General features: G+C 46.2%; 1 protein-coding gene across 2 annotated transcripts in view; it reads right to left on the bottom strand.

Annotated features, from left to right (window-relative positions):
- The window catches only part of RFX8 (regulatory factor X8), a 60,991-nt gene that overhangs the window by 7,917 nt on the left and 25,821 nt on the right, over positions 1 to 27,253 (bottom strand). For both annotated transcript variants that reach the window (XM_058667384.1, XM_058667385.1), the window contains exons 5-12: positions 16,265 to 16,328; positions 13,771 to 13,881; positions 13,178 to 13,255; positions 11,913 to 12,026; positions 10,309 to 10,459; positions 7,392 to 7,450; positions 5,657 to 5,813; positions 4,426 to 4,520 (exon numbers count right to left, since the gene is read on the bottom strand). In XM_058667384.1, coding sequence (XP_058523367.1) covers positions 4,426 to 4,520; positions 5,657 to 5,813; positions 7,392 to 7,450; positions 10,309 to 10,459; positions 11,913 to 12,026; positions 13,178 to 13,255; positions 13,771 to 13,881; positions 16,265 to 16,328 — 829 coding nt within the window. The remainder of the gene's footprint in view (positions 1 to 4,425; positions 4,521 to 5,656; positions 5,814 to 7,391; positions 7,451 to 10,308; positions 10,460 to 11,912; positions 12,027 to 13,177; positions 13,256 to 13,770; positions 13,882 to 16,264; positions 16,329 to 27,253) is intronic.

The following is a 27,253-nucleotide window of genomic DNA, read 5'->3' as shown; positions in this document are numbered from 1 at the left end:
AAAGAGGTCACTTGCAAAATGTGTTAAATAAAATTTATGAGAGGTCTTTGATTTGAACTTAATTCCCACATGAGGATCAATACACTAAATTGAAACGGAATCACTCATGCTAAAATCCCACATCACGAGGCAGAAGCTAAGCCGCTGATCTGACTTCCTGATAATTCAGGAGAGAGAGACAACAGTCGAATTCCCAAACAGCCCAGTGTTAGCCAGCCTGAGAGGGGAAGTCCCCTCTGCTTTAGCCTTTGTAAGGAAAGTGACTTCGGAGCTGGTGCAGTGGCTCAACAAGGCTAATTCTTCGTCTGCAAGTGCTGGCAGCCCGATGGCTGCCCGTTCATGTCCCAGCTACTCTATTTCCCATCCAGCTCCTTGCTAGTGTACTGGGAAAGCAAAAGAGGATGGCTCAACTCTTTGGGACCCTGCACCCATGTGGGAGACCTGGAAGAGGCTTCTGGCTTTGGATTGGCTCAGCTCTGTCCATTGAGACCACTTGGGGACTGAACCAGTGGAGGGAAAATCTTTCGTCTATCTCTCCTCTTTGTAAATGTATCTTCCTTTCAAGTAAAAATAAATCTTATTTTAAAAAAATAAAGGAAAGTGACTTTGTAAATGTCACTTTATTTTTAATTCCTTATTTTTGCTTTCTCTAGCCTTTTCCTGCCTACAAACACTCCTGCTCTCTGACCTCTGTGGTTCCCAGGCTTCCCAATTCAGGAGTTGTTCTTTGCTCAAGCCCACTCTGCAGGACTGTTTTGCCTGAAGGTTTTTTTTTTTTTTTTTAAATCAAGTGCACCCACAGCACCCTCCCCAACACAACTATTTAAATGGCTGTTTGGTACTTGCACTTCAGCATGCTCAGTCTGATGTGAAAAGCTGAGACCGATTTTCCCATAATGAAAAGTCAGAAGCTTATTTGGGAAAATGTGAAGTTGACTGCTGTACCATGTAAACAACCCTACGACTAGAGAATCTCTGACCTTGGGTCCCAAGGAGCCAAAGTCATCTGATGGCCTGAGTGGTGCTCAACAAGGTTCCAGCAAGATGCTGCTGTAAGCAGACTAAGAAATTCTCCCCCTCTGGACTGAAAGATGCCTTGAGCCACTCTTGAAGTGATCTACAAACTATGAAGTCATAGATATTTTTAAAAATGCATGCGTCACCGTGAATACCCCAAGGCATCCTCTTGGGTTTGTCACAGGACCTCCCACTGACTTGCAACCACATGTATTTTCTTTTTACATTTTTTATTTACTTATTTATTTAAAAGGCAGAAAGACACACACAGAGAAAGACAGAGGAAGATCTTCCATCTGCTGATTGGCTCCCCGATTGCTGGCCAGGAGCTGGAGTGGGCCAGAAGCTGGGAACTACCCAAGACCTAATTACCTGAACATCACCTGCTGCCTTCCAGGATATGTGCATCGGCGGGAAGCCGGAATTAGGAGTGGATCCTGGACTTGAGTCCAGGCATTGCAGAATGAGATGTGGGCATCCCAACTGGCACCTTGACTGCTACACCCAATGTCTACTCTGTAACCCCACATCACTGAGGCAAAGACGGGGACATGGGCTGGAAGTGACAAAAATGCCCATTCTCATCATTGCTTATCTACTATTTTGCCCCATGCCAAGCTGTCAACTCCCTGCAGGGTCATTCTAACCTTTGGAATCCTTTGTGACTCCTCTACTGGCTCTTACCACTTGCAAGCGAGCTCTTGGTAAGTGCTCCTCCCATTTAGTGGGGGTGGCACCAGGTTGAAGGGATGATATGACTACAGAAATCATTGGAAGCTTTCTGATAGCATTGGGGGAGATCATGCCAGGTGACCAGCATTCCCTCTGCGCATGCATTTGTTTGACCATCAGTCTTGAAGATCACTGAGCATTTGTCCTACCCCCAGACCATGGGGTGTGTCTTGTCCCTTTGCTTACAGATCTGCACCCAAACAGTGAGAAACATGTGCCCAAGTTGGCCAATTCCCTCTTCCAGTTGCAGACAATCGAGGACATTAGTCATCTCTGACAAGTCCCAGGGTTTGCATTTTAATGGTCTGAGTGTTTCATTGACAATAGTCTGGCTTTTTTTTTTTTAAATCAGGGAGGCTATTTTACAAAAACAAGCCTTTCAAAGTCACGCAATTGCAGAAACATCATTTTTCTAACACGCCTCATTTGTGAAGGCTGCAGATGGGAGCCTCAGGGACACATGTGGGGTTCCATGGCTTGCAACCATCGGGCTGCCTGCCTCGAGGCAGGGTTGGCATTAATGATCTCAGTGGTCTCTTCCTGGCGGAAGCTGAGACTCTGAAACAAGGAGCAGGGAGCACTGGCAGTTCCTCCCACCCCAGTTGCTGGTGGGTGGTAGGTCTGCAGTTCCCCAGGGAGTGACTCTGTGAGGCTCTGTAAAAGCCGTGGGTGGATAAATGTCTCAGTCACCAGCAACTCTGGTGTTCTGAATAAACCCTGCCAGAGACCACCAAGGAAGCATAAAGACTACAGACACTCTGGAATGATTATTTTCAGGAGGTAAAGAGTGGGAGCAGACACCTGTTGTGGGTTGGAACTGGCTTTCTGGCTCCTTTCTGAGGTATTCCGGTTCCTGCCCAGAAGGTTCAAAATCCCAAAGTTCTGGCAGCCGTGAAGATGGACTCACTCAGTATGTCTGCCTATTCTTCTCCACTGACTGGCCAGGGGTGAAGACAAGGGAAGTGAGATGGGATTGGGGCTTCCAGGAAAACATCCCAAGCCCAAGTTCCTATTCTAGGTCCTTGGCGTCTTTGCTGTGTGCCTGGAGCTCTCTGCTGATTCCTACCTGCTTCCCCATGTGCTTACCTACCGCTCTTGTCAGTCTTCGTTCTCAACACCTTCTCTCCCTCTCTCAGCTTAGTTGATTTCTCCACACCTTCCGTGTCTCAGGTGGAGTCCCGCTACCCTCTTGAAGGCCTTTCCTGACCTTCTCATCATCGGGGAGCATGATGGCACAAGAAGGGGCCTGGAGCTACCTTGTTTCCATCTGGGCTTTAATCCCTGACTCCTTCTAGAGCCCACTGGAGCCAGTCACTTTGGTTTTCCTGGAGACATTCTCAGTTCTTTCAGAGCAACGGCCCATGATGATGACAAAGAAAATCAATCCCAAGAACCAACTACAGTGATTGCCTGCAGGCAAGCTGATCACATAGACCAAATCCACCTGTGTCCACCACCAACTCATCCTTGAGATACAGAAGTCAAGCCAGGTGTTTCACTGGAACACAGCTGCTGAACATCCAGGTGGGTGATCATTGTCCTCAGGCAGACAAGCCTCCTCCCTCACACCCCACACATCTCCTCCACACTCTTGCTTGGTGCACATAGCATATACCCATACAGCCAGAATATACCCATACACACCCAGCACCTCTCACTCACCCATGTGTGCTCATTGACTGTCCTGCTCTCACCACGCACTGCTGTGGTTTGACCACATACTTTCAATTCAATCCCCAAGGTCATATGCTACCGGTTCTTGAAGGCAGGGCCTCAAGGAGGTGATTGGGTCACTTCATTCATGGGTTATGGAGAGAGTGACTTTGACATTGAGCTCTCTCTGGCACACATGGTCTGTCTTGTCCTGTACTATCTTCAGGACGGCAAGAAGGCTCTCACTTGATGCAGATCAAGACCTTGGACTTGCCGGTGTCCACAATGGCCAGAAGTATATTTTTCTTTCTCCTTGCCTGCCTCCTCTTCCACACCCCCTTTTTTAAAAATTATTTTTTTCCCTTTTAAACTTTTTAAAAACTTCACATTTTACTTATTTTTTGAGATAACATTTTAAATTTACATCATAGTCCAAGGCTTATGGGATTTACTAAGTAAAGAAGTCAACAAATAAAAAGCTGCTAATCCAGCAGGAAAATAGGCAAGGGTTAAACCAACAATCACATGGAAAGATATTCAATGTATCTAAGTTTTAATGTGGTAAAAAATTATTTAAACTATGGTAGTATATGCCTCATATCAATCTGACAAAAATATAAAAGTCAAAAAACACTGTATTTGCAGCAAAATTGATATACATGGGCATTTCTTTTGTTTTTAAATTTTAGCTAGATGTGAATTTCTTTTCTTTATCAGTGACCTCATGCATGATATTCAGGTACAGAGAGGAAGTGGACAAACACTGACCGCCCCTACACACCTGCACACCTGCACATACACACATTTGTGATTGTTTTGCTCTCCCATCTTCTGCTCTGCCACAAAATGGAAGGGCCACTCCCCTCTCTCCTCTCACTCCTGCCAGCCCTGACACATTCCTGATCAGAGCTTGGGAAAGGTCTTTCTCCTACCCTCAAGTAATGAGCATATGGGACTACAATTGAACTTGCATGATCGACACCCGCTTCTTTCCTTATCAAAACAGAAATCACGGGTTTGTACCTGAAAGACAAATGCTTGGAGATTAGAAGACAGGCAGTTCAGGAATACACTGAGATCTGTTGATGTTCCCAGCAAAGAAATCAAACTGCTTAAACCTACAAGGAAGCGAAAGGAGGCACAGGAGAAGATCACATGTACCATGCAGAGTGTTTGTGTCCTAGGCAACCTCGTCGACAACATCTGAACAATAGTTCAAAGGAATTCCTCCAGGCCTCACATTCATTCAGATTATAAAGGATGTCTCAGGCTAGACTTGTCACTCTGGCACTGTCTAGTTTGGAGTCATTGGCCATACCTCTGCCCCCTGCAGCAATGCAAGGAAATGTTTTCACACAGTCACCCCACCTTGTAATTACACAGACACTATTTGCAGGTGAGCTCATTCTCAGTACAGACATGACCTCACCTACCCTTGACATGTGCACAAAAGGCCTGGTGTATTCATGCCGTGCAAGCGACAGTGGACATCAAAGGTGGTCAGCACCTTGCCTGTGGTTATACACTCAGTCAGGTGGAGCCCAGCTGGGAACGTATGTGTGACATTAGATCTTGGCTCCCCCACCTGTGTAGGGAACACTGAGAAACAGAACCAGGTTTTGGCCTTCCCACCTTTGTAAGTACCCACTTTTTAAGCATCTGGGATTGAGTGTAACAAGCCAAGTAGGTTGCTTGGTTCAGGTGAGGCTTGGTCAGGGTACGCTGCTCCCTGGAAGCTTGTGCTTGCTGGGCAACCACAGCCACTTTTAGTGTTCTGTCAAGTCCTGGGGACCCACAGGGATGATGACAGGAGCAGAGAAGCCCTGGGGCAGCCCTTATGGTCCTGGGAGCTCTCTGGGCTTCAGCAGGGAGCAAGAGCAAGGTTTTGGGGAGTCACTTGGGATGCCTGGGGGTTCCTGTGGCCTGTGGGAACAGAGCCTTTTTGGATCCCACTAGCCAGAGGTGCTGTGTAGATCTCTGAAGCCTGTTGTGTCTCATGTTAACACTTCAGCTGCCGGATTGATGGAAAAAGGGTGGCTTATCAGGGGATCTGGGATTCAGGTTAGCCAGGACAACATAGGCCAGCCCTAAAGTGGGGAGAGGGGTGGTCAAAGACTATTTAGCATCAAGTATGGATGTATTTCAATATTTTAATAACTGTTACAGCCCACCAAGTTCAGCCCTACTTCAATGCCAAAGAAAGAGATATATCTGCCCACCATCCCAGTAAGGAAAGCTGTGGGAGGAGGATTACATTGCATCTCTGTGTGGCTTTCCAGCTCCTCCGCGGGGTCCAGGCCACCTGTCAGGGCCTTTGCAGAGATATCTAAAGCACCTTGACTGAGGATAGCATGCAGATCCGACTTCAAACTGTTGGCTCTCCCACTGTTTTTCAACACCAGTCTCATGGTCTGAAGACAAGAAGGAAGCATAGCACTTAATGACATCTTGCTGTCTTGTTTTTGCCTGCTGTCTTTCCATTTAACCAAGACTTTTTGTTACAGAAGAAAAGTGAGATCTGCTGCTAACATTGCCTCTTAAATGACAAAGCAGCGAAAGCATTCTAAAATTGCTAAGCTAAGGACTAGTATTTTGAAGTCTTCTGCCCTAGGCAGCGGTACCTAGGGCTGCTAACTTTCCTCAGCCTCCCATTCAATTAGCCCAAAGTGTCCAAGACAGTCCAACAGTGGTGACCGATCATCCCAAAGGAGATGGTGGGGAGAACCTTGACTTTGATTCTGAGGGGTGATTTTGGGGATTGAGAAACTGACTCCGCCGTTTTTTGTTGGGGCAAAGAACTGAGTTTTCTTGAATGACTTCCTCAGCTGTCAAGTGGGGACGCTCTTATCCTTCACCTGCTCAGACTGTGTGGTGTGAGCACCTGCTTATCCTTTCCCTGGGACACTCCCATTTGCACAGGAGGAACCTGAGTGCGTGGGGGGTGCTGAGTGAATGATCCCAAGTGGTGGTAGGTTTACAGTTAAGGCTGAAGACACAGCTGGTTCTGGTTGGAATGATGTGAAGGGCTTGTGCTTGAGAGTGAGATAGGCCAAGAACACATGAACAGGTGACACCCAGGTGAGCAGGGAGGGCTTTGTGTTGGAAAGATGGGGTCGGCTCGGGGGCTGACTCCGCTGACTCCTGCAGAGCAGAGACCAGACCAGAGCAGAATGACAGACCCCATTCTCAGTTCCCATCTGCAACCTAGGGATCACCACAACAGACTGCTGGGTGGGCCACAGGCTGGGTGCCCACACAATTCAGTTGGTCCCTGGTAACCTTGGGCGGTAGGTTCCAGGACCCCCTCCCAGGATATCAAAATCATCAAAATACTCAAGTCCCTACATAAAACAACACAAAATTGGCATCCAGCCTATGTACACCCTCCTTGGTTGTGCTGGATTATTTGGGCTACTTAGTACAGTGTAAATGCTGTGTTGATAACTGTTCTATTATGTTGTAACAATGAGGAAAATGTCTGTACATGGTGATACAGAAGCAATCACCACAGGCCTTCTAAGGTTTCCCATGTGCTGTTGGTGGAAACACAGAGGAGGCACCCAAAAATGCAGTGGGTCACTCCTTGGGAATGAGAAGGTCCAGGGTGAGCAGTCTGGTGGCCTGGACCCACTGAGCCACAGTGGACGGAAGGTCTGTCTATTAGTCGGTTGGTTCTAGACTCTGCTCTGACGCCCTTTCAACTTCGTACACCAGCCTGTCCGGGTCGGCACTGCATGGGACCTCACAGCAGCTTGTTTAGGGATGACCTCTTCCTCTTGCTCAGGCGACCACAGCCTGCCTGTCTGTGTGTGGGCTGTAACTGTCACAGCCCCACCAGGCCTTCCCTGCCAGGGGCAGGCACTGTTCCCCAGCACTGTTGTCCCACCCTCTGCTTGCCTAGTGGATGGAAATAGCTCCCCCCTGCAGCTCTCCTTTTCCTCTGCAGGAAACTGCTTTGTCCCCAGTGTGTCCAGAGGGCCACCACCTACCTTAGCCATGTTGGAAAGGTACGTCTTTCTTCTGATTCTCTTGACAAACACGGTGACTTCTGTTAAGAGCAATGCACGTCATTGTTACTGATCCTGTCAGCTCAGGTTCTTCCGTGACCGATGGGGAGCAGGGACACGTGGGTGAGTGGGGACAGAGAGGGCACTGTTGCCTGAGTGCACCCCCATCTTTCCCTGGCTCTCTGCCCTTTTTGTGGGCTGGGAGGTTCCAGCAGGGCCAACTAGATGAAAGGTACCTATGTGTAAGGAAAGGCATGTAGTTCCAGTGCTACTATGATATGCATGCCTGTGACCCCCCACTCCAAAGTCCTGTGCTAAATGCTCACCCTCATGGTGATGGTGTCTGGATCTGGGGTTTTGTGGGACCCTGCTTATGAGATCAGTGCTGACCTCATGAGACCCCTGGCATCTTCCTCTTTGTAAGGACAAAGTGGAGACAGCCGTAACTCAGTGAGGAAAGGGGTCTTCAACAGCCATGCCTGGCTTGGATTTGCCAGCCTGCAGTGGGAAATTTCTGTTTATTCACCCCCCCCTACCCAGCTTTTTAAGCAGCTACTCAAGTCATGCAATGGTGGCACAGCACTTCTGACACCAAGGACATATTTGGATGAACCCTTTGTTGAGTGATCTCATCATGGTGTGGACATCAAAGTATGTACTGAGACCAACTCAGAGGCTGTGATGTTGCTAGGAGACAGAACGTCATCCATGGGGCAATTGAATAACACTGTGCTGTGCTGTGCGTGGCAAACGACTGCATTTTGCTGTAACAGTCTAAGACACATGTCCAACAGAAGTTAGGATTTCTGCCAGGGAATCCTCTGTACTTCCAACTTTCTTATCTCCTTGGGAAATTATCCCAGGAGAAGGAAGGAAGAAAAGCAAAAACATGAAGAAGATGCTGTTGAGCTCACAACCCACCAGTGAGCTCTAGGTTCCCCTGCAGTGTGACAACATGGGGGAGACAAAGTAGATACTTCCGGGAAGGCAGAAAACTGTCTAGGGGACGGCATCAGGGAAGGCTTCTCTGAGGAGGTGACATTTCACTTGAGCTTTCACAGGCAGACAGGAGATAGGTAGGTAAGTGGGGGACACATGGATGTGGTCCAAGCACAAAGAACACAGAGACAAAGGCCTTCTGGGGACCACCGTTCTTGGGCCCCTGGGAAACAATGGGTGATCACGGTATGGGGAGAATCTCTGGGAAGACGGAGACACATAGGGGGCCTGAGATCAAACGGAGATGACTTTACATCAAATGAAGGGCTGTGGATGGCCTGTGAGCCGTAGAAGGTGCGCATTGACCAAATTACTCTTTGGGGATGGTCACTGGGGATGGAAGTGAGTGTGGCTGTGGGCTGGAAAGGCTAGAGGCAGGGCAGGCAGCCAGGAAGCCATGGAAATAACCGGCACACTGACAGACAGAGCCTGAGATCTAGTGTATGGGAAGGTGCTAAAGTGGCCACAGCACCTGCTTCACAGTAAACTCCAGTCTTGTTTTCTTTGTGCAGAACTTCCTCCCAGGTGTCTTTGTGGCTGCCTGTCATATAAGCCTATGGTCCCTGCCTGGCTGGGCCCCAGAATTTCCAAGTGGAGAAAAGTGGGAGCAGAGAGTCCAGCATGATGAGTCCTGAACACAGCTGGGAGTGCGATGGTGGTAAGTGGCGGGAGAGGTTCAGATGCCAAGACCAGACTGCCGATGGCCCAACCCAGGAAAGCATTGCAAAGGGAAGCAAGTCTCATACATGGAAGAGAGTGATGGGTATTGGCTTGGTGGGGGTGGTCCTGATCTGGCCCAGGAAGCATGGGCCTTGGGGAGGGAGACGGATCATGGGAAAGAGCTGTAGCAACAAGGATGGGAGAACCTCACAGACATAAGGCATGAAAGGGCATTTCCAGAACCACCAGGCATGGCAATCATACTGCACATGTGGCTGATGTTTAAAGGGCCCACATGCTGAATGAGGCACAAGCAGATGAGGTTTATGGAGGGCAGGGACAGTGGACACAGCACTTTGGGCTCACAATAGGAAGCCATTGCAGTTGCCCTGAACCCAAGGGCAGCTGGTGGAAGCAGTGCGGACTGAGCCTCCTTCCTTGGAAATGTCTGAGATCAGAAGCAGTTCATATTTCACTTAAAAAAAAGGCTTTGAAATATTTGCAGATGCATAATGAGATGTCCCAGGAATGGGGCCCAGTCTACACATAAAATTCATTATGCCTCATATATCCCTCATACAACTAGGTTGAAGAGAATTTAAACAATATTTTCAGGGTGCCTGCTTTTTGGCTGCAACCTGTCATATAAGGTCAAGTGTTGAATTTTCCATTGGTCTCATGTTGGAGTTCAGAAGTTTGGGGCTTTGAGGGCATTCTGGGTTTTGGAATTTTAGATTAACAGCACTCAAACCTGCATTCAGAGTCTCCTACTTGGCAGCCAGAGAGAATGGAGGAGAAAGTTCTAGAAAGTCCATAGGGAGACTGCAATTCAGGTGTGAGATGGCGCTCCAAAGGTGTGAATGCCCCGATGAATGTCTGGAGGTGTGAGGAAGTGGAGGAAACAGGAGGGATTTCTGATCAGAGAGCAGAAGGAGGTAAGATGGACACTGGAACCGGAATCTTATCCCACCTGCTCAAGGGACTGTGCAATGGGACGTCGGGCACTGGCTGGAGCTGTGTCCAGGTGCTTTTCCCAGCAGCAGCGTTGCCACATCTACAACTTTTTGGACCTGGCAGGCATTCATGTGATTATTCTTCAGGGGGAGTAGATTATCCCAAGAATCCTTCACTGGCACTCAAGGAAAGGTCAGGCCAGACCTTCTCAGATGGGTTTAAAAACTGAAAGGCTTACCCCCAGTGTGAATGCTGGAGAGATCCATTCTGATAGAATAGAACCTACCTTTGAGTTTGGAAATCTTTAATGGAGCCGGAAAACCTTCCACTGCTGTGAGAAGCCAAAGCTTATATCTCTTACTAAATTGTCTCACCAATTTCAAGTACTGGATAGAAACATCTTCCAAAAAGTCGTGAAGGAGAATGTCCTCAATTCCCTACAATAAGAATGTCAAATTGGGGTTGGCCTTTAGCCTAGTTGTGGAATAACCCGCCACACCCGAGTGCCCGTGCCTGGGTTCAGCTGCTTCAGTTACCTGCTCCAGCCCACGGCCCCAGCTGTGTGCCAGGGCAAACCCTGGGAAGCATTACTCATAGCTCCCACGTGGGACACTTGGATTGGGTTGTCACCCCCTGGCTTCTGCCCTCGTGCAACTTCAGCCATTGCAGGCATTGGAAGAGTGAACCAGAGGATGAGAACTCTGTTTGCCTCTGAAATAACATTTTTCAGAAAGTGGCAAGACGCTGACTTTTCTGGCTGATGTAGGGGTCTATCATTGAAAGTGACTAAAGCTGGACCCAGTGCGGTGGCCTAGCAGCTACAGTCCTCAGCTTGAACATGCTGGGATCCCATATGGGTGCCGATTGTAATCCCAGCAACCCTGCTTCCCATCCAGCTCCCATCCAGCTCCCTGCTTGTGGCCTGGGAAAGCAGTTGAGGACGGCCCAAAGACTTGGGACCCTGCGTGGGAGACCTGGAAGAAGCTCCTGGCTCCCGGCTTCAGATCAGCTTAGCTCCAGCCATAGCAGTCATTTGGGGGAGTGAACCATTGGACAGAAGATCTTCCTCTCTGTCTCTCCTCCTCTCTGTATATCTGATTTTGAAAAAAAAAAAAAGAATAAATCCTTAAAAGAAAGTGACCAAAGTTTATAAGTGCCACAGGTACGAACTGGAAGGAGCAGCTGCCATGCAGCCCAAGGCACTGCTTACTCCGTAGGACTACAGGCTGCTGTGGGTACAATCAGATTTTTTTCCCTCCAAGGACCTTAAAATACTAATAGTTGATTCATTTACAAAACAGTGCATTGGACATACGAGGTTAATCACACCAAGTATCTTTAAGGGTTGATCTCAGTCTCTAGTTTTCAATCTTCATTGTTAAAAACTTTGAAATAATATAATTTGATTCCTAAAAATGGATAAAGGTAAGATTTGTGACTATCAGAAGCAGAACACAGTCTTGCACAGACACGATACCTCCCTGATTCTCAAAATACAAACATCACGTTAGAGGCAGAGCTTCACATGAAATAGACGCCCCACCCTTTTCCCCTGCAGTTATGTCTATTTCCAAGCAATTATACCAGTTACTCATTGTACAACGTCTTGTTTGACAGAAAGGACCAGAGAAAGAACTCTGACTCAGTTCCAGGCTCGGCAGTTTTGGAACCATGGGTCACTCTGTGTGTTGGCTATGGATCTTTGCAGGAAGCAACTCAGAAAAGTCAAGAGCAACAGGTTCAAGACCCACCAACACTGCCAGTCACCCCTCAGAAGATCCCGGGCCCATGGAGAGAGCAAAGGAGGAGGGGCGGGGCTGTGGTCCCAATCCAGCCATTGGTATCAGTGTATGGAACTTGTACAAACCTGGGGCTCAGCTGTCTTCCTACCTTGTACAGCTGGGCATCGTAGCATTTAAAGAGCTGGCACACGTCAGGCAGTGACATAAACATGACTGTATCTTGCTGTAGAGACTTCCAGAAGGATGTAAGATGGTCCTGTACCTGACATAAGAAATGATCAAACAGTGGAAACTCCTTTTGTGCCTTGTAAAACCTCGTCCCCCCAGACAGACTGGAGGGAATTTTGTTCCAGGCATTTAAAGCTTTGCCTGTCTGCTTTCCAAGCTGTGTATTGGAAGGATTCTGCCCTGCAAACTCTCAGAGAGTCATTTCCACATAGGTAGGCCATGTCTTCTGAAGTTTTTCGGAAGGAAAGCTGTTTCTGACCACCAGGGGGCTCTGGTTGATAACATCAGGATGAGGATTGGGCCGGAGGGGTCCCATGGAGTTCAGACCATGTTGACTGACCACTTTGATCAATTTTCGGCTCAGAAAGAGGTGCAACAGTGTTTTTACACTTGATCTTAGCAAAAGGCCGAGAAGCGATGCAATAGTGTTTTTAATCTAAGGAGCCTCCTGTTTGACTTTGGTGAGAAGCCACCCAAGAGTGTATGCAAGACGGAGCTGGTGAAAAGCCGTGTGGGCAAGTTGGTGGTGGGGCAAAATAGCTGCTGTGGCTGCCTCCTTTCTTTCCTTTTGCCTCATGTGGACTTTTCAGATTCCATCCTTGAGTCCTTGTGAGGTGCCAGAAAATAAAGGCTCACATCCTTTTGTGCCTCTGGGCTTGTTGCCTTCGCTTGCATCATGGATTCTATGTGGAATCTCTCCTATCCCACCTCTGCTTTCCTACCAGAGTCGGCAGTGACATGGCTTGCCTTGAGGAAACTCTCCAGCCTTCTGAATCACTCTTCTCCTGACTCCCAGAATACTCATCATATAGTTATTCTAAAACATGCCATGTCACACCATATCTGTTGGCTAATGCTGTCTCTTTCATTATCAATCTATAGGATTATTCCAAAAAGTTTATGACAAATGGCATGAAAAAATAAGTTTACTTTCTGCAATTTCCCCCGTTAATTTTGTACATACAAGGGAATCTTCAAAAAGGTCATGTAAATGGCATATGATGAAAAAAAAGACATGAATTTCAAAAATTTTTGGTATCAAAACGAACTTGCCTATCAATTCCATTTTTCACTGTAAGTACTTTGGTACAATGGATGACCACCAGACATCCCTTGAGGGGTCTATTGAAGTGAGATGGTTAATGATGGGTTGTAAATACTTGGATTTGAGAGAAAAAGCCCTACCCTGTCAAATTCTTGGTTCTTCACACTCTGTAAAATGTCTTGACAATAGTTGCAGTATTCGTCAGCAAGAAAGACCATCTAAGGAAATATATAGAAAATTATTTCAGCTTTAACTTCCAAACAGAACTGATCCTTGAGGACCCACATGACCCTCTCAGATTTGCTCTTGTTGTGATTCAGCTGGACCACGGTGGGTTTAATTTCTAGGGAACACTACATACTCTAAAACCTATAATCCGTCTAGTCTTAACTCAATGTTGACTCATCTATTTCCAGGACTTCTTGAACCACTACATAGGCAGCCCTGCTTCTGACAAAGCTCCTTGCGAATATGTCAAGGGTGGAAGCAATAATACCACAAGTACTTGGGGCCCAGCTAGTCACATGGGAGACTGCTTGGTTTCAGCATGGCCCAGTTCCAGCAGTTACAATCATCTGAGGGAGTGAACCAGCAAATAGGATTCTCTTTCTCATTCTCTGTGTCTGTAACTGCCTTTCAGGTGGAAATAAATGTACCTTAAGGAAAGGATATCTACTGCCTTAACTGTCGTATAACATGAAAAGCCTGTCAACTTCCAAAAGTGCAAACCTACCATTTTATATGAGTGTTTCTTTGCCAGTTCTTGCTCCCAAAATTGACGTCTTCTGAATTCAGGCAAAAGAGATTCCTCTTGGTCTGTCTTTTTGAGTGCATGCGTTTCATACTAAAAATGATTTATACGTGGTTATTATTTTTAAAATAAAATGCATTTTCTAGCATAAGAACCATGTCATAATCACACTGTTACTGTAAGTTAATGATCTATGTCAGCTTTTATCTACATCTCTGGATACAGTCTTGATTGTAGCAACTTTCTTGAAATTATGCTAACCTATGGCTTTAAGACTATGGACTAGGCCCAGTGCAATAGCCTGGTGGTTAAGTTCTTGCCTTGCACAAACCCGGATTCTATATGGCACCGATTCATGTCCCAACGGCCCTACTTCCTATCCCGCTCCCTGATTGTAGTCTGGGAAAGCAGTAGAGGACAGCTCACAGTCTTGGGACCCTGTGTCCATGTGGGAGACCAGGATGATTCTCCTGACTCCTGGCTTTGGATTGGCTCAGCTTGGGCCTTTGAGGCCATTTGGGGAGTGAGCCAGTGGATGAAATATCTTTCTGTTTGTATCTCCTTCTCACTGTATATCTGCCTTTCCAATAAAATAAATAAATTTTAAAAAAAGACTATGGACTACAGCCATCAGGGTAAAGTAGGATTTGATATGAGAGGACTTCAAAAAGAGCTTTGTTTATGAAATATGGAATTAGTAAATTAGTATATTTTTGGTGCAAAAAATTTTGAAATCCAATTGTGTAAGGAGTCTTTAAAAAGATCTTGGGAAAATGCATATTATGAGAAAATCATGGATGGATTTAAAACGTTGCACCAAAAGAGCTATATCTTTTCGTTCTGTTTTTACAAGGTTTTTGAAGTACTCCGGTACAGTACTCAGACATACCATTGCTGGCTTTTCCTATACCTCTTGCCCCCAAGTCTTTCTCCCTCTACTGTGGAGGCTTCACACCATCCCTACATTACAGAGCCCATTCAACATTGTCCTAGTTATTTCAGATCTAGTTTAGCTCCCCATCCTCAAAACTGTGTTCTACCCAAGTATAAGGGGTTACAGCTTTTGGTTTGCTTGTTTGTGTGCTTGATTTTTAACCTTCATACCCTTAACATCCCTTAGAGTACCATCACAAAGTGGGTTTTCACAAAGTTGTCCAGTCAATGCTGGGCAGTGAGACAGTGTCTGTGACTGACAGAAGGTGTTAGCGTTAAGGATGGGACCTTTGGGAGATGAGTAGGTCATGATGATGGAGCTCTAGCAGGTAGCTTTGCAGAGGAGAGGCTGGCTTCCTTCCACCCTGGGAGGATACAGGAGTGGTGAGGCACTCTGTAGCCCTCACCAGAAGCCAGCCATGCAGGTACCTGATCCAGGATTTTCAGCTCCCAGAACCACGAGTAATAAATATTTGTTGCTTAAGTCCCTAGTCTGAGGGAATGTGTTGTGGCAACCCAATATAAGCCCATTATGTTGTATTGGCCAACTAAAGTAAAACCCAAAAGATATAAATTCATTAAATTATGCTCCACCATGTTTATACAAACACTATTCACAATAGCCAAGATATGGAACCTACCATGGTGTTCACCATCAGATGAAGGAAGAAAATGTGGTGTGCGTGCAAACACACACACACACAACTATAAAATAGAATGAAATCCTGTGTTTTGCAGCAAAATGAATGGTTCTGGAGGATATCATGTTGGATGAAACAAAACAGATCCAGAAAGACAGAATTGCATGCTTTCCTTTACATGAAGGGGCTAAAATTAAACACACAAACACAAACACACCTAAATCTGAACACAGAATGCTGATTCCTACAGGCTTGGAGAGGTGGAAGGAGTAAGAGTTTGAATTACAAAACTGGGCAAGATGGATGTAGTTTGTTATCCGTGAGAAATATACTAATAGGAGATGTTAATAGCGAAAATGGGGTGAGGGGTATACAGGAATTGATATTATCACTCAGTTTTTGCTATGTAGGTTTTGAATTCAAAATAAAGGGAACATATAAAGTGAAACTCATAATATCATAGATTAGCTAGTATTAATCCTGGTGTCCTAATTCTAAGAGCTATAACTACAATGTAGATACCTTCACATCAAATTTTACAATAACCTATAATATAACATAGGTTATACATGATATATAATGCTTACATATAATACAGATTATGCAACTTATATAACATGGTCATATATATTATAATATGCTATAGAACATAATAACCTTTTTTTAATAACTGAAGAACCACAGTTAAGCAGGGAAGGTACGGCTCAACAGTGGATACTACAAGACGGGGACCACGTCTTGCCCCAGCATGGTGAGTGCTAGGCAATCATAGTCAAATCAGTGAGCGATTCGGGGGATACCAGAAGAAGAACATTATACACAGAGAAAGAGTTCACTCTAATGAAGCAATTACTGAATATCACTTGGTCTATTATCATCAGTCTATTTTATTCCACACTCACTGTTTCTTCTGGTTGAATAACGTTGTTACAATTAGCAGATTTTTCAAAGGTGACAACATCTTTACTGTGAAAACATCAGATAGCAGAGAAATAATTTTAGTAAGACACCTGTGTCTGAGCACAAAACTGAAATTTCTTGCGTAGCGAGGTGTTTTGTTTGGGGTATAATAACCTTTATTGTAAAGCCCTCCTCCAAGATTCTATCCACAAATGGTGATGATCATGTGTTTGGGGTTTGTCAAAATCCATTTCTGTAACTGGGACACCCAAGTATTTATTTTTTAAAAAATAGGTTCCCTTCAGAAGCCAGGATATGATATAATCCCAGGGAGAACCTATTCTGAAAGAGAAGAAGACTCATGGCAAAAAATAAAATTTTATTACTTTCTGACTGGGGTAGTGGTGCTTTAAAAATGATCAGTGCAGAGGTGATGGTCACCCCTGCATGGATGGAGGTGGCAGAGCACCTGCACACAGTCAGTATAGGGCCACATGCTCCAGTTTACCACGTCTCCTGGACTTGTGTCTTAGAGTGGAAACACTTTCACAGGGAACAGATTCAGCCTCAGCCATGTGGCATGTTTTTCTCCTCACATTATATTTTTAATTTCATTTTCCAAAAGCTTTAAAAAAACTGTTCATATTTTCACTTTATAAAAAAAGGGATTTATTTATTTTTATTGGAAAGGCAGATCAGATTTCCAGAATGAAGGAGTAATAGAAAGAGCTTCCATTATGCTGGTTTGCTCTCCAGATGACTTCAATGGCCAGAGCTAAGCTGATCCAAAGCCAGGAGCCAGGAGCTTCTTCCAGGTCTCCCATACGGATGCAGTGAGGATGCGTTGAGCCATCCTCTACTGCTTTCGCAGGCCACAAGCAGGGAGCTGGATGGCAAGTGGAGCAACAGGGACACAAATCAGCACCCATATGGGATCCTGGCACTTGCAAGGTAAAGGTTTAACCATTGAGTCATTGCACTGGGCTCCATATTTTCACTTTCTAAATATATTTAATTATTCATTTGGAAACCAGAGAGAGAGAAACATAGAAATCTCTGATCCTTAGGATCACTCACCAAATAGCTGGGTCAGGCTGGACCCAAGAGCGGGTAGAATTCCCTCACGTGGGTGACAGGGGCCCAAGCAGCTGAGCCTCTTCCACTGCTTTCCAAGGTGGATAGTAGGGAGCTTTTTCAGAAGTGGAGTAGCCTGGATACAAGCTGGCACTGTTGTGGGATGCTGGTATCTAAGGCCATGGCCTAACCCACTGTGCCACAGTGCCAGCCCCACATTTTTCTTTTAACACAGGAACTGGAGAAACTGGGAGCCCCCTAATTTCTGCTTGTGCCAGACAAACCACCATATTCAGATGACAGAGGTGGTAATGACCTCCAAGCTGTGTCTTTGCCCAGGGTTGGTATAGGTTGGTGCCAGCTGTGTCCACTCCACATCCTGACACCTTATGGCCTCAGCTCAGCACAGGCACACGCAGGCAAGAGGAAGGCAGCCAACTGACCCTCTACCTCAAAGCAGGGCAACCATTGTCACAGCAGATGGGTCTAGAGGGGAGGGTGCAACAGGAGGTGACATGGAGGAAAACAGCTGTCACCTCACTCAGGAAGCTCCTGCATCCCCACGCTGCCTCTCAGAAGCCCCAGGAGACCTTTTCTAAAACTTTGAGTTGGCTTTTTCTTTGAACAAGTGGGCAGAAAGTGGGCAAGGTATGTGATGCCCTCTGCAGAATGTTCTTTAGAGATAGGGCATGTGGAGTCAGGGTCTACACATCCACCAAAAAGATACTCTCTTCATTTAAAAAAAACAAAAACAAAAATAAAAAATGTATTTATGATATTTCACTTGGCAGAGAGATAGAGGGAGGGAGGGAGAAAGATAGACAGAAGAAAGACCTTTTATGTACTGATTTATTCCTCCAATGGTCACAACAGCTCAGGCTGAGCCAGGCGAAAGATGGGAGCTATGCACTCTGTTTGATCTTTTCCATGGGTGGCAGGGTCGGCCACAGCTCTTTCCAGGGGCATTAGCAGAGATATGAGATGTTGATGTCGCAAGTGGTGGCTTAAGAAATATGTCGTCCCATAACATCGACTCCTCTCCATCATTGAATGAGATTATTATCAAAAGAGGAATTTTACCTTGGATGTTCCATCAGAAAGAGAGTTGTGGATCCATCCACCTGGGAGGGATACAAACTCTGCATATGAACAATACTAGGAGAGTTGAGTTGAGAGATGCTTTTAAAAAAGATTTACTTATTTACTTAGTTGAGCAGGGGGAGAGAGAGAGAGAGAAACATGTTGAATATGCTCCATTTGCTGGTTCACTCCCCAAATGCCTGCGAAGTTAGCACCAAGCCAGGCTGAAGCCAAGAGCCAGGACTTCCCTCTGTTTTAGTGCAGCACATTATGTAGATGGCAGGAACCCAAGAACCTCGGCCATTGGTCCATCTCATCCTAGGTCCAGTAGCAGGAAGCTGGAGCAGAATCACGGAGCAGGTGACACTCAGGCACTGTGGTATGGGATGCAGTTGTCCTGGGTAGCAACCTACGCTGTGCCCACCTCAAAGACAAAGAATGTGCTATGGGCAGGGTTGTGTCCTCACAGGTTGAAACCAGCTCCTGTGTCTGGATTGAGGATCTTCCAGGAGATAGTAAGACGAAATGAAGTTCTTAGAGTGAAGATTTGATTTGATAGGCCTGGTGTCCTTCAACGAAAAGGAAGAAGCACCAGAAAATCTGCTCTCTCTTTCTCTGTCTGTGTGTCTTCCTGCGCGTCACAAAGGATGATCACATGAGGACAGAGATGGCAGCCCTGTGAAAAGCCAGCAAGGGAGCCCTCACCGGAAACCAAACTTTCCAGCACTTTTATGCTGGGCTTCCATCCTTCAGAGCTGTGAGAAAATAAGTGTTTGTGGCTGGAGCTGCTCAGTCTGTAGCATTTGGCGATGGCAGCCTCAGCTAATGTGTCCTGATGCCTCATTTGACAGCTTTGGTGGCCGTGACAAGGTGAAATTTACAAGCAGCCCATTGCCACGGGTTCTGGGACGTGATGGCAATTAAAAACGTACAGACAAAAATCTAATAAGCAAAACCTGGAGTAAGGCTCAGAGGGATGTATCAGGACAGAAACGTCATTAAAGAAAGGAATCATGGTAAAGGAGTCTAGTCAGAAAATGTGATTGTCATCCTGAATAGATGTCTTAAAAAGGAGGGCAAGCAATTTCTCCATCACCCTAACGTCAACGAGCTCATCAGAGTATGTTCTCTTGCAAAAATGAATGCAGGACCACAATATGAATATGTGCAGCTACGTTTGTCTATCCACCCATCTAGCCACTCACCCATCCATTTCTCATCCAATCATCAAGCACTTCTTTCTTATCCAGCACCAACTATATGGCAGGCATCGTGCTAATCCCTGGTGGATATGGCAGTGACCAAGGGTGACATGTCTGTCTGCACAGGAGTGGGTCTATACAGGAGAGAAAATGTGAAACCAGTAACTGTGAAGGCTGTGACAGCTGAAGTATAGAGTACTATTGGCATGTATATTGGGGGCTGTCTGCTCAACAGTTCATGTGTCTGTCAACTGGCAGCTTGGTAAGTTTGGGGGAGTTTTTCTTGTGACTAGAGAGACTGATTTGGGGCTTATCAGAACATCACACATACGCAGCAATTATTAAATTCTTGCAGTGATGACAGAAGTCCACACCGGGCATTCCTTTGGTGGCTACAAGGCCTGGCTTCAGACTTAAAAGGAAGACAAGAAAAACATTCACTCTTATCACTTCTGTCTCACAACCCTGCCGCTGCAGCTGTGGAGGAGCGTGTACTGCTTGCCATGACCTAGAGAAATGCTCATATACCTGAGGAATGTGCTCGCAATGACCACAGGTGTTGAAATGACACTCTCAGGTTCCTGTCATGGACTCAGAGTCAAATATGGGTTTATTCCCCCCCACCCCCGGAAGGAGGTTGGCCTGGTCCTCCTCAACTTTAAAGACTGAAGGGAGCTGCCCACCACACAGCGGTTCACAAGTGCCACAAATCCTCCCTGGGAGAGCTTAACCATTTTTCAATATTTAATTAGGGAGATTTCCTGAATAGCAACAACAGTAGTGGGAAAGAGGAAATATTTCAACCTCGTAGAGAGATGGGATCACCTAATTAAAAAGTTCCAGTCTCCTTCTGGCCAGACAGACAGCCTAAGAGAATGGCTCCGACCCTGGGTCAACATGTGGCTTTAGTGAGATCACTTCTATTTATTTTCAAAAATCTCCTGCTTGCAGAGGTCTCTTCTGTAAGCCAAGAGCCACTATATTTTACCTGAGACAGGAAAATGAAGAGGAGGTGACCATGAAGTTGGACTGCAAGGCAGGTGAACAGAGTTGCAGCAAGGAGCGAATTCAGGGAGGTCCCAGTCAAGGGCGTTGGCATCCCGAGGAGCTGGCAGATGTGGCCAAGTGAACATTATAAGCATTGGCTCCACTTAATTTGGCAATCAAGGCTGGGCTAGAAGGTGAGACTGTGGCAGACGAGTGCGTCACCCTCCCCACACTGGAGTCTACCACCCAAGTGGAGGAACAATGAGGTTGACACCAGAGCGGGCCTGGAGGTGGCAGGTCCAGGCTGCCAGCCAAGATGGCCTTGTGCCTTTGGGCTCACCGCTCCCAGCATCATTTCCCTAGTTTGGTTCTGAGTCAGGTTGTTGGGCCACTTACTAGGGCTGTGATCAAAAGCATAGTCATTGCTAAGCTATGGCTCCTGTGAAACCACCCGTGGCGTCCCGAGCTGGCCTCATCACTGTGAAGGAAGTCTAAAAGGGGATGTGTCCTCTGCCCTCTCTCTGAGGACTGAGCTGTTGGAGCCCTGCCCAATCAGGAAGGCACAGGAAGATGAACCAAAGCCTATGGCGCCCCAGTGACCTTCAGTCGAGTTCATCCCATGAGATCATTGGCATGCTTTGGATGCTGACCCTCAGTGGCTACCCCAAGGGACACAAGGCAGGCCAGGCCTACCATATGAGCATTTCAAAACCACTTGGGGAAAGGCAAGATCAGCTGGGAATGGAGGGAGGGGAGCAGACAGAAGAGCGATGGAAGGGAAGCAACCACACTATGGATTCTTGTAGATTGATAGATGCAGCATCCTTGACTAGCTCTGCAGCTCTGTGGCCGCATTTCAGGCTTGAGCAAGTGGCTTGATTCTCAGACAGTGGAGTGGGAGGAACAACTTCTCCCCCTAACAAAGGGTGCTGATGGAATTTGATGAGCCCTCCCCTGAGAGCTTTTCCAACCCCTGCTGCCCACAGGTTTCACCAGGATGTGGACTCAGAGTTCCTCCCTGGTTGGCACTGTTTGTGGGCCACCCACAGGGAGGTAGGAGGAAGGTCTGTTTTTTTCTGGGCACCAGCAAAGTGGCCACTCCACTCAGATGTTGTAGATACAATGCGAGAATTATATGACGTTTTTCAGTTTTTCAAAACCATGTGGCTACAGAAGAATTGGGGTCCAAGAGGACTGAGATAACGACCACACTGCAAACAATGAATCTTTAAAAATTATGTTCTTTCGCCATCAAGTCTTTGGGATGTGTTGTTAGTCCAAAACACTTTTTGGCATGTGACTTTCTTTTAGTTGAATAATAATTTGCATTTGCATTCTCAGGTTTTGACATCATTTGTCATTAATCCAGACTTTTGTTTACATCAGTTTGGTCTCATAATTTGCCCTGGAAAAGCCACTCTAACCACAAGGAAACATTTAGAAAGTAAGAGAATAAAAATGCAATAAAACCTAATTCATGCACCACACTTGTTCTGAGCCCAATCTCAGCAATGAAAGCGCAAGATCTCCCAGTCACTGGAACCTAACACAGTTCTTTCTCAAAGCACATGAAGCAGATACCTTAGCGTTGATTAGGTGATGGGGCCTGCTGAGGCCTGTGCTCAGTCTAATGAGTTAAGCCTCTGGCTACAGTGCTGGCATCCCACGAGGGCGCTACTTTGAGATCCAGCTGCTCTACTTCTAATCTAGCTCCCTGCTTGTGGCCTGGGGAAGCAGCAGAGAATGGTCCAAGTCCTAGTAACCCTGCTCCCACACAGGAGACCCCAAAGAAGCTCTTAGCTTCTGGCTGCTGGCTTTGACAGCCCCAACTCCAGCTGTTGTGAACGTTAGAGAAGTGAGCCAGCGAATCTAAGATTTCTCTTTGTCTTTCTGTCTCACTGCAACTTTGCATTTCAAACATGAACACATAAAAAGAAGCCAGTATTAACTTGATGAATATTTGTATCTAAAATTAAAATAGCAAGTGTATGTAAGAATTCACAGAAGGATGTTTAGGAAAAACTTTAACATGAAGCTGCTTGACAACTTCATTCAAAATGGAATGAATACTTATTTCAGAGTAAACATTTGAAATCCAAATATTCAAGGGGATCTTGAAAAGTTCATGAAAATGTGTACTATGAAAAAGTGAGGCATAGATTTTGAGCTTTTTTTTTCTGCTAAAATAAGCTTATCTTTTAATTGCATTTGGACAAACATTTTGGAATACACTTAAAATTGTGATTACATTAATAATCATTGCAATATACTCACCACAAAGTGCTGAGTATATTTTTAATATTTCTTTCTTTCTTTCTTTCTTTCTTTCTTTCTTTCTTTCTTTCTTTCTTTCTTTCTTTTTAAAGATGCATTTAGCTATGTGCAAAGCAGAGTGACAGAAACAGAGAGAGAGAGAGATTGATTTTCTATATGTTGTTTCACTCTCCAAATGGCCCCAACATCCAGGGCTTTCCAGGCTGAAGCCAGGAGCCTGGAACTCCATGAGGGTCTCACCCACATGGGTGACAGGTGCATTAGTACAGAAAGGAAGAGAAAATGGGGCAGCTGGGTCTCTAACCCCAGCTCCAATATAGGACAGTTATGACACAAGTGATGGCTTAATCCCCTATGGCATAATGCCAGTCCTGTACTTATTTTACCCTAGTTCTTATAATATCCTGTTGGGAAAGTAGGCATGTCCATTTTACAGAAGGGATGAGCACAGGTAGAGATCTTGTTCTGTCTTCACAGTAGATGTCACTTACTCTACCATTCTGCCTTTGAAAATACACAAGTGCATGACTCAGAAAAATCCAGCTTTACAAGAAGCATCAAGTAAGACACAACACATGTATTTTGAACCTTACAATAGACAAGAACAACCATATATATATTTAAATTTATTTTATTTTTATTGGAAAGTCAGATATATAGAGAGGAGAGACAGAGAGGAAGATTTTCCATTCATTGATTCATTCCCCAAGTGACCGCAATGGCCAGAGTTGCTCTGATCTGAAGCCAAGAACCACGAGCTTCTTCTGCATCTCCCATGCAGGTGCAGGGTCCCAAGGCTTTGGGCCGTCCTTGACTGCTCTTCTAGGCCATAAGCAAGGGGCTGGATGGGATTAGAACCGGAGCCCATATGGGATCCTGGTGCTTGCAAGGTGAGGACTTCAGCCACTAAGGCCCAAGAACAACCATATTTAAAAATGTGCTTCTGGGTGATGGTCCAAGTACTTGAGTCCCTGCCATCAACATGGGAGACCTGAATGGGTAAGGTTCCTGGCTTCTGGCTTCAGCCTGGCACAGCCGCAGCTGATGCAGGCAATTGGGGAGTGAATCAGCAAATGGAAGCTCTTTCTCTATGTGTCTATTCATTGAATTAAAAAAAAAATAGCAGCAGGTGAACATTGGAGAGTACTGTTAAAAATGAAAGAAAATACATTGTGCGTCGCTGAGGGCTGTGGCTTAGTCACCTGTGCATTGGGGTTGTTGCTTTAGACACTTAGCTCTATGGGATTGAATGAACAACTTAATGGCAAACTGGTCACTGTGGGGGAACCTCTGTGAGTGCCCTCTGTGGAAGCTGCCCCTACTCATCTTCTGTAGTGGGAACTCAGACCCCTCAGGGTTGGGTTTCATCTAATTGCAGATGGCAAATAACACGCTGGCTTCATAGTGGGCATCTGCCCGTGGAAATGCTCAAAAAACATGCTTCTAACAGATGCTAGGTTTTAGACAAGAGTTGGCTTAGGAGTAGTACCTGCTTTGCTGGTTTTTCCCAAGCAATGCAGTATCTAGGGCATCATTCTCCCTGGGTATGTTTTTTTAAGCTGCCAGACAATAACGAGCTAATGTGTATTTTTTCACTTGAACAAGTTCTAACCAGCCTTGAAAACCATAGGGTAGACGGGGCTATAACAACGCGTTACAACTTGGACATTTTATTAGTACCTGGATGTGTCCTGGAGCTGCTCAGAGACCTCTGGAGGTTGGTGGGCTGGCCCCAGGGAGGGTCCCGTCTCAGCCCCACCTGGAGTGAGGATGCATGCGCAAACAGGAGGAGAGGCCCCTCCCAAGGAGGCACTGGTGCCTAACACACCAGTAGGCTGCGGATGCCCTCAATGGCCAGGCTGACCCTGGCTCCCTGTGAACTCGCTGTCCCCCAGGGGCGGTGCAGACCGGTAGATGAACTGGGCTCTGCCTGCATCCCCAGCTGGCAGCTGTGGACCCGCAGCCGGCATTCCGCAGGCCGGGGCCGCCCTCGCTGCCACCACCACCACCACCACCAAGGCAGCCCCTTGAGCTCATGGGCTGGCAGAAGAACAAAGAAAGCTGCGCAAGAATAAAGGCCTGCAATGTAGAAGGCGCAAAAGCTTGTAGCTTTTGTAAAGGCCTTTAATGTGCTAAGTGGGAAAAGCTGAGCCGGGAGAGATCATGTGTGCTGGGAGGAGAGGAAGGGCAGGCGAGGCGGTGGGTGGGTTGCACGCAAACCTGTGCGCAATTCCCTTCTGCACGTATCACCAGGGCACACAGTTTCTGCACAGGTGGGATGGAAATGTAAACTTATTTTGGAATCCATGCATCATTTCTCATCACATGCATTTTCATAAACTTTTCTAAAGACCCCCTGGTATGTACAGCTTTGAAATTTTAAGAACGATTTTGTTATTATTCTTTTGAAATTTGTATTTTGGTGGGAGAAACCCGGAGAGACACAGAGAACTCTCATTTGCTTGCTCATTTCCCACAGGCCCCCCAACAGCCAGGGTAGGGCCCAGGCTGAATCCAGGATCTGGGAATGCAATTCAGGTCTTCTGCTACATGAATGGGCCATCCCCTACTGACTTCACAGGTGCACCTTAACAGGAAACTGGAACCTGGAGAGGAACCAAGCTTTGAATCCAGGCATTCCCATATAGAGTAGCTCTCCTGTTTCCTAACCAACAGGCCAAATAACTATCCTTGGATTTTGAGCATTTTCATTTTTGCAAGCATTTTAAAATTAGTTATTTGAGGACTGGTGATGTGGCATAGTGTGTTAAGTTACTGTGTGGGATTCCTTCAGCCCGTCTGGGCATCGGTTCCTCTCCTAGCTGTTCCACTTCTCATTCTGCTCCCCACTAACAGCCTGGGGGAGGTAGCAGAAGGCTCAAGAGCTTGGGCCCTGCCATCCACTTCTTGAGACATTCAGAAGAACATTCTGGTTTCAGCCTTGCCCTTGTTGCTACTGCCATTTGAGAAGTGAACCAGTGCATAGAAGATCTATCTCTTTTTCTCTGTGTCCCTAACTCTCACTTTCAAATACATAAGCAAGTCTTTTAAGAAGTTAGTTATATGAGTCCCACTCTGATTGGTGGTTCATGCGCGCATGCACCCTTCTCAACTATGTAAACAATATAAAAATAAAAATTTTTAAAAAATTAGTGGTTGAGAGGCAAGGCAGACACAGGGCACTCCCATCAGCTGGCAGACTCAGCAGACATCCAAAGTAACTCCTTGAGAAGCTGCTGGCTGGAAACTTGATGCAGGTCTCCCGCGTGCGTGTTAGGAGTCCATTCTCTATGTCATCAAGCACTACCTCCCAGACTCTGCAGCAGCTGGAAGTAAGAACCAGCAGGGATGCAAGGCTTCTTCAAAGCCAGGTGCCAAGGTACAGCACAGTCATTTTTAAATTTTTACTGGAAAGGCAGATTTACAGAGAGAAAGAGAGACAAAGATCTTCCATCCGCTGGTTCACTCCCCAAAATGGCTACAACGGTTGGACCTGAGCTGATCTGAAGCCAGGAGCCATGAGCCTCTTCCAGGTTTCCCATATGAATGCAGGGAGGTTCTTTGGGCCATTCTCGACTGCTTTCCCAGCTCACATGCAGGGTGCTGGATGGGAAGTGGAGCAGTTGGGACAGTTGGGACATGAACCAGGGCCTATATCGGACACCAGTGCTTGAAGGTAGAAGAGTAGCCAATTGAGCCATCACTCAGGGCCTGAAGTGCAGGTATCTTCATTGGCATCCCAAACACCGTCCTACATGCCTGTCTCATCGCACACCATTTTAAGTCCCCTTGTACATTAGGTAGAAGGAAGATTTGTCTGTTTCAACAATGACCAAAAGTTTTCCTTGAAACATATTTGCTGGGGATTGTGCCCAAGAGGTAGAGAGCAAACATGAGCTGACCAGAGATAAGAGCACACACACCAAGTTCATTCCCCCCTTTCCTCCCAAAGAGCAAAGTGTTTTACAGTTTGGCCTCAATTGTTCAGCAATTTTCTAGGTCAGAAATCAGTCCCAAGTCCAAACTTCAACCCGTTTCTCAGCTAAACAAGACAGGAATCTGGGAGGCCCATTCCTGGCAAAATTATGCTACCCTTGGGAGAGGAGTGGAACTGGGATGGAAAATATGCTGGAGTGGGGGTAGGGATCTTTTTCACACATGTTACATTTGTGAGCTTTTTTTCCCTTTCTGTTTCCAAATAACAGCCTCAAGACTTTCTTTCATTTCCACAATCAAGCCCTGGTCACTCCTTAACTTGGGGCGGGCGATGCTACTGCTGCGAATTTGTCAAGAGACTCATTACAACCACAAACCTCCCCCTGCCACCCCAATCGAAAATGGGCACTATTGGTCATACAGGGGCCACCTCTACAA

The sequence above is a fragment of the Ochotona princeps genome, chromosome 8 (genome assembly GCF_030435755.1).
Source record: "Ochotona princeps isolate mOchPri1 chromosome 8, mOchPri1.hap1, whole genome shotgun sequence".
Taxonomy (NCBI): domain Eukaryota; kingdom Metazoa; phylum Chordata; class Mammalia; order Lagomorpha; family Ochotonidae; genus Ochotona; species Ochotona princeps.
Note: the sequence above shows the minus strand (reverse complement) of the source record. Positions and strands in the feature narration are given on the sequence as shown.